The following is an 11,241-nucleotide window of genomic DNA, read 5'->3' as shown; positions in this document are numbered from 1 at the left end:
TCCTATGAAAAATAATTGATCCTTAGGGGAGGGGTCTAGGGAACAAGACCCCTATTCACAGGACAGAAGGTTTTATTGAGAATGAAAATGAGGGACTCAGGCCAGGCGGTTTTTAGTTGTAGTTGTAAACCATTTTTCTTATTTATTTTTTGTATTTTGTATTGTTTTCTAATATATCCCTAATTTTTCCTTTCTACTTATATCTTGTGCTGCTGTAACAAGGGAATTTTCCCAGTGTGGGTTAAATAAAGTCTGTGGTTAAAGCAGCATGGACTTGCATCCAAAGTGTCACACAGTAAACCACACAGAAAGGAAGATTTTAAAAATGTGTTTATTTTTCAGAGAAGATCTTAACTAGAAACCATATAAAAGAGAAAAAAAAAGATCTTGAATTTCCAAAAGATTTAAGAAATTTATAATCAAGTATGCAAAGAGCAGCCTATAGAAATAGTGGTACAGTGTCCTAGACAATAGTCTGTTTTAGCAACTATGCATGCAACAGTATGCTTGTTTAAGTATGTGTAGTATAAATGGTAGAAATTTGGTCTCAGAATGCTGGCAGTAGTTGAAGCTAGAAAACTCGGTCAACATTTTACATTTCATTTTGTCTTACAAACATTTAAGTGTTGCATGAATCGTTTCTGTTCAGTGACCGAATGCCACGTCTGCTGCTATCTCCCCATGATCCTGAACGGCCCAGCGACAGTGGGGTCAGCAGCGAAAGGCCATACAAGCTTAGGAGATAGGGCACCTTTTCCTCTTCTTCTGGCTTGAGAAGTTGGTTGCTTTGGTGATGGCGCTCATGATAATTTTGGAGATGCACTGTGGAGTCTCTTGTGAGGACAATTTGCAGCAGCGGCGGACGGTAGTGGGAACAGCCTTTTTTGATGCGCACAGCTTCTGTGACATTTCTTCAAGCTGATTTCATGGAGAGATCAAAGGCAGAATAGCAGCAGAAATCAGAACTCTGTGTTCAAATTTTAAATGTTGCCAGGCCAACAAACTTCCCCTTTTAATGCCTTTTAATGGGACTTACCAGTTGCACAGAGCAAGCAGTCTTCGCTTCTTCCTGCAGGGGGCAGCATTGTGTCACAAAGTCCTTAAGAGGAAACCCAACAGGGAATCTAAAACACAGTCACATTGATGCCAATGCATCTCATGTTAAACTGCTTACAGATTATATACTTAAATAAATGCGTTGACATTTCACAGAGAAAAATGAATAGAAAAAATGGAAAAAACATCAAAAGAAACAAAAAAAAATTATAGGAAGATCAGATCAAAGAAAAAAAATGCAATAAATAGTATCTTACTTCTTCTTGATGGTTTTGTGAGTGTCACATATCTTGCTCAGCGACACTTCCTCATGAGCAGAAGTCACATTATAATACGGGTCTGGAGACATCTGCTGGAAACAGCTGTATTTATCGCTTTGGTTCAAACAGCAGGGGTAATTCACCTGTCCTCTGTTCTCAGGCAAGCAGAACTTGTTCAGCTCCTCACGCCACTGAAATGAAGAGCAAGAATCAAGTGTCACGACATGGAAACTACTCAGTTAAGCAAAAATGTGTATTTTTAGCTGCTCTTCCTTTACCTTCTGTTCAGCACAGTTGAGTTCAGTCTTCTTATTTTTGCAGCATTTTTTGAATCCTTTCTCTATAAGATTAATGGTCTTTGCCTGAAGAGCCACCATTTCATAGCCTGAACGTGGGAGGCACTTGATGCTGTAGATGGGGCGAAGCCTCTGGTTGCGACACACGGATTCAATGGTATCTGCGGTGGGTCGTCCAGGAGGAAAGCTGATGTCAGCTGTTCGGGGAGTAGATAGTTTCTTGGTCTTGCTTTTTCTGAGGGCGCTGGGTTCAGGGAATTGTGTCCTGCAATGCATGAGGCATAAAGTCAGACACAGACATGCCTCCTACGGGCTCAGGATGCATTCAGCATAACGGAAATGTGTTTTGCAATATAAGCTATGAGAGTTACTTTTTTCTCTTTGTCTTAAATGATAACCTTGACATTACTTCTTCTACAGGACTTTTCTCTTCATTGCAATGAAACTTTTGAGCTTGACAGATGATGCACGTCAAACAAAATCAAAATAAGCAAGTGCACAATAACATCTTTCCACAGTAATAAAATCGCTAGTACTATCATGTGCTGTAAAGTGTATTGTTAGATTAATACAAAAACATAAACGCAATGTGGCGGTGACCGTCTCAGCTACTGTATTAAAAATGGTGGGGCAAAATGGGAACTTCCATGAGCTGGTGCCTGCTGCTATGCATTTTTAATGGATTCATTCTAAGTTTATGAGAACTTATTAATTTGTTGAAAGGTATAATTACACACAAATCAATATACATTTATGAGTACAATATTTTCTTTCTATTAAATGATCTAAAAAAAATTACTTAATGTACCTTTAAGTACTGCCTTTAGTGGTTGAGGTAGCAAAGTATTTATGGTTTAACTTTGGTACTGTTTATTGAGACTGACAGGGAACAAATGTATTATCTTCTTTAATCCCAGTGAGCAAAAATATTGATAATCATTTTTTTTTTTTTTCTACGCACCTCTGGCAAGTGTTTGGGTTAAAGGTGAATTCAATGGTAGAGGGAAGAGGTTCCACTGGCAGCTCCTGTGTTGGTCTGTAGTTTGGGTTTGGAGCATTATTGCTGAAGCAGCTGAGCCTTTTGTTGTTGTTGTTTATTTTACAGCAGTGATACCAAGGATGCTTTATTGAAAGGTCCTCCTCACAGTACTTTTCAACTGACAGCTCCCACTTGAGTAAGCACAAAACAGAGTAACACAGACAGTCAGAATGCACAGTGTGAATGAAATTCTTCAATAATAACATGAAGTCTGCACCTTGTCTGCTACTTATTGAGTAAATTCACCACCTGAAGTTATGTTGTCAAGAGACAAATTTGACCTTAATTAGAAAACAAACAAGAAGCTGCTAAGGTAACGCTCACTGAGGAATTCAACATAGTTTTGATGCTCATGCCAAGGCCTGCCCGCCTGTTATGTCTGCCCGGGCTGATTAAACGGGCTTATCGACAGAAAGCACTCAAGGCTTTCAACTTTGTTTTAAAAAAAACAAAACCCAAGTACCATCACCTCTGCAATGTGAAGAATGTTTCATGCTCCAATTATGTTCAGGGCCAATTCAAAAAGTGGTTGAAAAAAAATGCTGCTTTTTCTACATTTACAGACTGAAAAATGAAAAGAATATGAGTGCAATAAAAAACTAAATATGTTACTTTATATTATTAGTGCATTGTTCCTAAACAGCACAAATTGTGTTTTTTATTACATGCATTGGAAGTAGAGAAAACACTACTTCCCTATTCTGAAAAAATTAATCATCAGCAAAAGTAGGAGAAGAGGAACTCAAGCAACAAACACAGGTCACAATAACATCATTTTATATTTACGCAGAGCTAAAAAAGTATTGCTGAATTAGCTATAAGAGCTGTTGTGAAAACATACTGCCTGTGTTGCGCAACACAGGGTCACTTCTCTCTCCCACGTCTGGTTCTCTTTACAGCATGTGCTCAGCCAGGCCTCTGCATTATTCACAGCAGAGGCCCTCAACTTGTTAACTCCATAGCCAGATTCAGGAAAGTAGGATGATGGGTAGCGTGGACGAAGGTCGCTATTGTCACAGATGGCTTGGAGATTCTCTGATGTTGGCCGGCCGAGAGGAAACTGAACATCATAAGTTGTCGGAGGAGGACCGCTGAAAGAATGGGGACCTTTCATACGTTCCCCTGGTCTTGGCCTGAAACCTAAGAAAAACAAATAAAAAAAAACAAATAAAAAAAAATCAAACAAGAGAAGGCAAGAGAGATTCCCTGACCCAGGTGGTACCTATGAGTAGGTAGGTACAGTACTGTGCAAAAGTTTTGAGCCACTCGAGAAATAAATTGCAGACCTTCTGAAGTTTTTCTTAGGACCATAGCTGCCTTTTTCACTCAATTACAATCCAGTCTTTTTTTTTTTTTTTTAATTATGCCACTAATCATTGACCTGGGAATCATTCAAGTATAAACAGGCTCTACAAAAAATGACAAAGATTACAAAGTTCAAAAGGCATAAAATTGTATTTTTGCATCAATAAGCTGATTCACAAAGAGCTATTAGCTGAAAACTGGAGAGATATCTCAGCATGGTGTGCGGTGTGTCCTTAAAGAATTGGAAGAAACTGGACACATGGAGGACAAAAATACTATCTACGGAGGATCTTAATAGAGAATGGACCAAAAGGCAGCCAAAATACAAAGAATAGCTTTGAGTGTGCTTTTAAGAAGCCTGGAGAAGTATTCCTGAAGACTACTTAAAGACATTATAAGGTATTGCACACTAGTGTGAATATCTGCTCACCTCTCGGCCTTGGTTGAAACTGTACTGACCGCTGTGAGTCTGTGAAAACAGAAACCCCCCCACAAAATATATGAATTTAATTAGGGGGCGTGTATGTAGTGCAGTTATGCCAAAACACTATAACAAGAGGTAAGAAGATAAACGTTACTCATACCAAAGTAATCTCTCAAGTCCGCCTCTTGCTGCATCTCTAAAGAGACAAAACATAATAACAGATTTTTATATACATTATTTTAATTGAAGTAAAACACCAAAACAGACAGAAAGACACAGCTTTATATTTTAGTTCTGTACTCAAACCGGGCCTACACTAACTCAACTTGGCTATAAATAACCTTAAAATAAGAGTGGTAGGCTATTTCGGGGTTTAGTATGTCACTTCCATAAAAAAAAAAAGAAAAACAAGACTATCAGTACATTTTCTAACCTTGTAAAACCACAGAAGACATTTTACAGCAATTATAAAACAAACCGGTTAAAAAAAAGACTTTCATCTCAAAGTCCTAACATTCCTCTTGAAGGGAGAGCTGGCCAAATACAAGTACGAGCATGTGACGTTATAATTGGTAGCTGTGGAGATGCTGCACTAATATGTGAATGCGCGCGCACACACCTTGCATGAGTTGGGCAATGTCAAAGGTGACCTCGCGCTGCTCAAGTATGGGCCCATCTGTAATGTTGCAGGCGGCACACAAAGGAGAGACAGAGAGAGAGAGAGAAAAGAGTGAGACAAAGTTACATAACCATAACTACCAATGTTTTTGTTGTTGTTGTTGTTGTTGTTGTTGTTTGTTTTTTACAACTGAGAGCGAAAAATGATGGAAGTATTGAAGTCAGAAAAAAAAAACTGTAAAGTACTGTAAAAGGTAAAGTGGGACAAAATAAGAGAAGTTTTGGAAGTTTTATAAACAAACAAACAAATAAATAAAGATGTTATTTTATACGTGCATCTGTGTGTAATCTATAAAATACATGTGAGACATGTCTGAAATAAAGAACTTGAATCAAAGTGCTCAGAGCAGACTGCTTTGTATAAAAGTCTACCTGGCACCAGACCACTGCAAAATAGACGCTCCCACTGCAGAAGGAGCGATCAAACATGGAGCTGGGCAATCGGCCAAGAAGCAACAAGAATTCCTTGCGTGGATTTTTAGTTGGAAGCAACAAAAAAGTAGTGTACCAACCTTCGGATGCTGAGCTCAGTAAAACCAAGACCAAAGCGGTGGAACAGATTAGCGCCCAAGTCGGACCCATTGTGGACCTGATCGTGTCCGTGCCGTGCCGTGCTGTGTGTGCTTTATGTTCTGCAGCTGCAGCTGACTGTCCTGGCAGAGTGCGCAGAGGCCGCCCAGGAAAACACGCTCCGCGGGGCAGCGCGCAGACGGGCCCGTTAATTGGTCCAACAGAAGCCGCTGCGCTGTCTATCTGAGGAGCAAAAGCCCGCAACACTTTTTACGGATATTGTGGGATTTAAGGGAGCGGAAAAAAAGTGGGAGGGAAGAAAGTTTTTTGACATGACTCATTGGTGATGCGTTCAAATCCCTGGTGCTGTTTAATGGGAATGTATGCAACCCTTCTGTGGAAAAGCTCGTGTTTTACCAGCACAAATCTCGAATCAGCCTCATTTCATTACTCAGCTATAACATTTTTTCCTGCTTAAAAACTTAACATCGAGGGGAAAAGAGAAAACTTTTTAACGAAAATAAACCAAACAAAAACATAGGCTATCTTGGAATAACATTCTTGCCATGTAGATGTTTAACAATACAAATATGTCTTGTAAAATAACGTATAAAATACAGTTTGTTAATTAGAAAGTGTTAAAACAAAAATATTCTTTGTCCTGTTTCTCAAGGCTACAGAGAACTTAATGCAACACAGTCTGTTTTTCTTAAGGATCAGAAGCTTGTCCTTATCATGTATCACATGTTTACTTGGTCTTGATGTTATTTTGACCTATATACCGTGTTTACATTGAAATACCACAGTGTGAGACCATAAATGCCAATACTCCGATCCCATTAAAGTTGGTTGACTGAAAAGAAACTTTAGAAAGCAGCAGAGCCTGAGTAATCTTTATTTTAATAATAGGTGAATCATTCCCAGCTCAGTGATTGTGTTGCTTATTGCCTGATAAATGCCAAATTCCATCCAGAGTTTATGCTCTGGATTATGGAGACTTCCTGCCTCATGAGAATGAGTTTCCATAGCTGTCATCGACACCACAAACACAGTTGTCAGGCTTATTTGTCAGACTTTGTGGAGGCCTATCTAGACACATTATTCAAATACTAAATATTTATCTCTGTGATGATTAAACTGATCATCACAAGTTTTGTTTTATTTTAATAGACGTGTGAATTTGCTTTTTAGTCAACCATTTTTTGAAAGTTCCGCAACTAGAAACATATTTACAAGTGGATTCGGTGGAAGAGACTTCAGCTTTCACCACCCACTAGTTTGGATTTGGGGGAAACACACCCTCTCTACTTTTAAGCTTAGGCTTAAAACTTTCCTTTTTAATAAAGCTTATAGTTCGGGCTGGATCAGGTGACCCTGAATCCTCCCTTAGTTAAGATGCAGTAGGTCTAGGCTGCTGAGTGTTTCTTTGTCATTCACTTTGTGTTACAGTGATGTCCCGTCTCCCGCACCTCACCCCCAACCGATCATGGCCTCTCCCCGAGCCTGGTCCTGCCAGGGATTTCTTCCTGTAAAATATGGGTTTTTCCTTCCCGCTGTCGCCAAGTACTTGCTCACATTTGATTGTTGACCTTTTCAGTCTATTACTGTAGGATCTCTACCTTACAATATAAAGTGTGTTGAGGCAGCTGCTGTTTAGATTTGGTGCTATATAAATTGAATTGCATTGAATCAAATTAAAGAAGTTGGAATATGATTATAGACACTTCATAAAATAACACCAGCATTCAGTATCAAGGTAATGCAGTAATGTGATGGTTAACTTTATATGACAGAGATATGAAAAGACTTGCAGTCCTTGTTATCTCTGTAATCTGCAGAGATTAGGTCCAGGGTCATCATAGCTTCAGTGTATGAAAGAATGACTGTAACACATCTTCTCCGACCAGTTTAATTCTCCTTCTCTCCTTCAGTTCTCCTTTGCAGTTCAAATAAACTTTAATACTGACTATAGGACATATGTTGTTTAACCGGGAGGAGTATTTTTCTTTTGCTGCTTTGGCTGCAGCTTTGTCGAGTCAAACAGATACGAGTCTTAAAGGTAGTGCTGGTGAGTGCTGGGAGCCGTACAAAAAAGCTGAAATTCCTCTTGGAGGTCAGGGTTATGGAAAAATAAACAAACCCCGTTGATACATCACAGCCTGTCATGGATGTTTAAGAAAATTAAAGGCAACAATTTTCTTTCTTTTTCTTTTTTTTTGCTTTGACAGCCTCTAACAGTAAATGGTTCTCTGGTAAAAAATAACAAAAAAAAACAGGAGTTTTGGGTAAGTCATGTGTCAGTGGAAATGAGATATACAGAACTGCAAAAACATCATAATATTGTTGAAAATCCCACGCCCTGCCCAACCTTTGGAGTTGGCACTTGACCCAATCAGAAGCCTGGATCAGACATCTGTTCTGTCTTGCGTGCTGCAGCCTGCGAACAAGCATGCTATGATGTCTTTGTTTAAATGACACTAAAAATGTGTTTGATATGTTTTTTAAGTAAGGTTGTGCATTTTTCTTATGTTTTTTCTACATCTTTTCAAAGTTAAATTAGTTCCTTATTAAAGTACAACCCTCCTTTTTTAATTTGACTCCTAAATGTTCTGTTTTAGTCATCTGCAGCAGTCATCTGTACCAGTCGGTTACCTCATCTAAACCACTTAACTGTTCACTCTCATAGTTTCAGTGGTGTGTCAGTGCAGAGGTACTTAGTAAAGCCTAGCCACCAGGTGAGTCTGTTTTCTACATGGTTCCTGGAGTTGGAGCACTTAGACACTGGATGCAGATCAGAGAGCTCACAATAATAAAAAGAGACCGAGGAGGGGAGCTCAGTAGAGAAAAATGCCCTCATGCACACAGGACTGTTAGTATTATAAAGTCTCTTATCCTTCTTCACCTCCAAGAACATTCTCATGCAGCTGTGCCCATGAACAAAAGACTCTCCAGCCCACCCACAACACATAATCCAAATGACTAAATTACAGTTTCCTGCTGTTCTTATCACTCAAGCTATGTGAGGCAGACTATGAAGCTACTAATCCCACATAAAGCCAGTGTGTACATGCTGCATGCCAACTACCAAATACACTCAGGTCTTTAACTGATGTGTATAGAGGAAAAACTACAAAAAGAAAAAATGTGTTATCATCCCAATACTCATAGAACTAAATGCACATTCTTCCCTCCAAGAATAAGAATCATTGATCCAAACAGGATAGGGAGGTTGTGAAAGATGGGACCAAATGGTGCAGATGGAACAGATGCTCAGCATTTCTGCCTCTGCTTTTTGATCTGTGGCCACCTCACGCTCCTTTTCCTGACTTAATAAATCCTTTGTTTTGAGGCCTTAAACCAACCTATAAGCACTCACGTCTACTAAACCAGTAAGTCAGTGTAATACCTGGCAAAATAATTCTCGAGCTTACCCATATGAAACTTCAGAATTCCCACAACTTTATCTTGCATCAAGGAAAATAACTCTCCTCTTTCACCAGATCACTCATTTGTCCGTTTTCCACAGTACTTATGGTCAAATAGCTACTGAAGACATTCTTGGTGCTGCTTTGATAACAACTGAACACATACTCAACTCGGATTTCCTGGAACATGTCATTAAACCTCGCTAATTGTAGACTCATGACCCCAAATCTGCTCCTCTTGGAGCAACTAGATGTCTCCCTTCCACAGGCAGTGAAAACAGATTCACATGTTATCATTTGCAAAAAAGATAGAGACATACCCAGACTGATAATGTTTATTTCTTAGATGCTTTACTACATTTGAAAATCCCATCTGCTTTCCAAGACTTGGGAGTGGGACTTTATCCAGTCAGTCAAAGTTATTTCTGTAACACATTTAAAACAGCGGCTGCCGACCAAAGTGCAACTAAAATAATCAAATGACATAAAAACATAGGACAAGATGGCAGAATTTAAGAAAGGAAAGATAAAATGAGAAAACCTGAGTAAGAAATAACACAAATCAAAGTAATCATAATTCATTCTGATTTAACAGCCAGCTCATGTGAGCTGATAAGCATCAGAGTCAGTGTCTATCTGAGAGTTTTCTGTTTTGAAGTCTTCAAGTTTGAGTTTCTATTTTGGTTCTTTAGTTATTCCCATGTGTGGAGATTTTCGTGTTGGTTACATTTTCAGTGTCCTGCTTGTTCCTCTTAAACCTTTGTTTTGGTAATACTTGAGTTTTAAGTTTTGTGTGTTAGGAGGTTTTTTATAACATTCTTGTACTTTTGTCTTTGACTTTGTGTTCGAAGCCTCCCCTGTGTTTTTTCTGTATCATGTTTCAGTGTGAGTTCTGTGTTTAGTAGTTGTCTTTCGGTTATTTCGGGTTACTCCCCCCAACGGGACTGTCTACACCTGTATCTCATTTGCTCTGCTATTTCCACTTCCCTCATTACCCACTTTGTGTGAATAGTCCTGCTTTCCCCTCGGCCTTTGTGGCAGCATCCTCTCCATGTGAGTATTTTTTTGGGGGGGTCTTTTAGGTTTTTTATTACAATGTTACAGTTGTGAGTGGACAGAAAAACTAGGAGATGATATGCAACAAATAGCCAAGTGTGGGTTTGAACCCAGGCTTCTGCAAGACTTTTGCAGCACAGCCTGGTGAGCTATAGCAGCACTCATGATTTGCATGTCTGGATTTTGATGTTTGAAGTGATAAAGCAGTTCACCTTCTGTTTGAAGTCTGTTGTCAGCGTCTCATGTTTTCTTTAATTCTGCAAACTCTGACACCCAGTTATCTATTTTGTTTGTTGCAGCCTGTGAGCAGTGTATTTTATTGTGTTAATTATTTGAGTACGCTTGCGCATTTCAGCTATAATTAATGCTGCCTTTATGTTTAATGGTAAACGAGTGCTTTGATTTACAGTAGGTAGGATCAAATATTCCTATTTGCCATGACCTTGAGTCATGTGTACCAGTCATCTGTAATAGTGAAATAACTTGGTGGAAACTGGAAATTCCTTTAAGGTAATAAACTACTAAACCACTCTCCTTCCGCTTACTAAAATCCAGCCACACAGTCAGTTTTCTTACAAACATCTAAGCAAAAAAGAAAAAGAGTGGAAATGGTATTTAAGCAAAGGCAAAAATGATCCTTGGTCTTTTGTTCTGCATAACAGAATATTAAAAGAAACCAAAGACCACTACATACAAAAGCAGTTTACAGAGTTTTGTTGCCCAAACCTGCATGCAGGAGGTGATTAAAGAAAACTCGAGCAGCTTTGATCGGAGCTGTCTTTAACATAAAATCTGTTTGCTGGGTTAATCACATCCCACGGATTTAGAAGCTTTTAATTTGCTTCCTCTTTAACTTGGCTAGCAACCGTTGTGTGCGTGTGTCGGTGTGTGACAACCTCAAGAAAACTTTCCACAGACCACTGGTAGTCACCCACAATGACTAATATTTCCTCTGTTTTGCTGCAGCTGCAAATTTACCGAAATTTGCTGGAGACAACTTATTTGGATGTTTTTCAGTATATTGCGCAGTATAACAAATGATCGCTATAGAGCTTTGACTGCAACAAATAAACTGTGGTGTTTGACTTGATAGGGATTTCCCTGCAATTCGGTTAATTTTTCTTGCGTGTCTCAGCCTTGCATAAATATTTATGGTGATTTCACAAGCAGTCAAATAAAATGAAACATCTGC

At 39.0% G+C, this 11,241-nt stretch overlaps 1 protein-coding gene across 1 annotated transcript; it reads right to left on the bottom strand.

Moving 5' to 3' along the window:
- Positions 1-312: 312 nt before the first annotated feature.
- Positions 313-5,830, bottom strand: ecm1b (extracellular matrix protein 1b). Its single transcript, XM_003450957.4, has 10 exons — positions 5,571-5,830; positions 5,000-5,056; positions 4,541-4,576; positions 4,387-4,425; positions 3,493-3,791; positions 2,574-2,782; positions 1,595-1,877; positions 1,314-1,507; positions 1,037-1,124; positions 313-918 (listed from the first exon to the last, which is right to left on the bottom strand). Exons 1-10 carry the CDS (start codon positions 5,638-5,640, stop codon positions 736-738), a joined length of 1,458 nt encoding a protein of 485 aa, XP_003451005.1. The 5' UTR covers positions 5,641-5,830; the 3' UTR covers positions 313-735.
- Between the last annotated feature and the right edge of the window lie 5,411 nt (positions 5,831-11,241).

The sequence above is a fragment of the Oreochromis niloticus genome, linkage group LG11 (assembly GCF_001858045.2).
Source record: "Oreochromis niloticus isolate F11D_XX linkage group LG11, O_niloticus_UMD_NMBU, whole genome shotgun sequence".
NCBI lineage: Eukaryota > Metazoa > Chordata > Actinopteri > Cichliformes > Cichlidae > Oreochromis > Oreochromis niloticus.
The sequence above is the reverse complement of the archived record's forward strand: the minus strand, read 5'-3'. Positions and strand labels throughout refer to the sequence as shown.

What these genes read in the sequence shown, in the direction of transcription:
- ecm1b (XM_003450957.4), bottom strand. Translation starts at nt 5,640, where the DNA reads ATGGGTCCGACTTGGGCGCTAATCTGTTCCACCGCTTTGGTCTTGGTT. An exon ending in GGACTTGAGAGATTACTTTG is followed by an intron (nt 4,426 to 4,540) that starts GTATGAGTAACG and finishes CTGTTTTCACAG; the next exon opens with ACTCACAGCGGTCAGTACAG. An exon ending in CACAAAACCATCAAGAAGAA is followed by an intron (nt 1,125 to 1,313) that starts GTAAGATACTAT and finishes ACTGTGTTTTAG; the next exon opens with ATTCCCTGTTGGGTTTCCTC.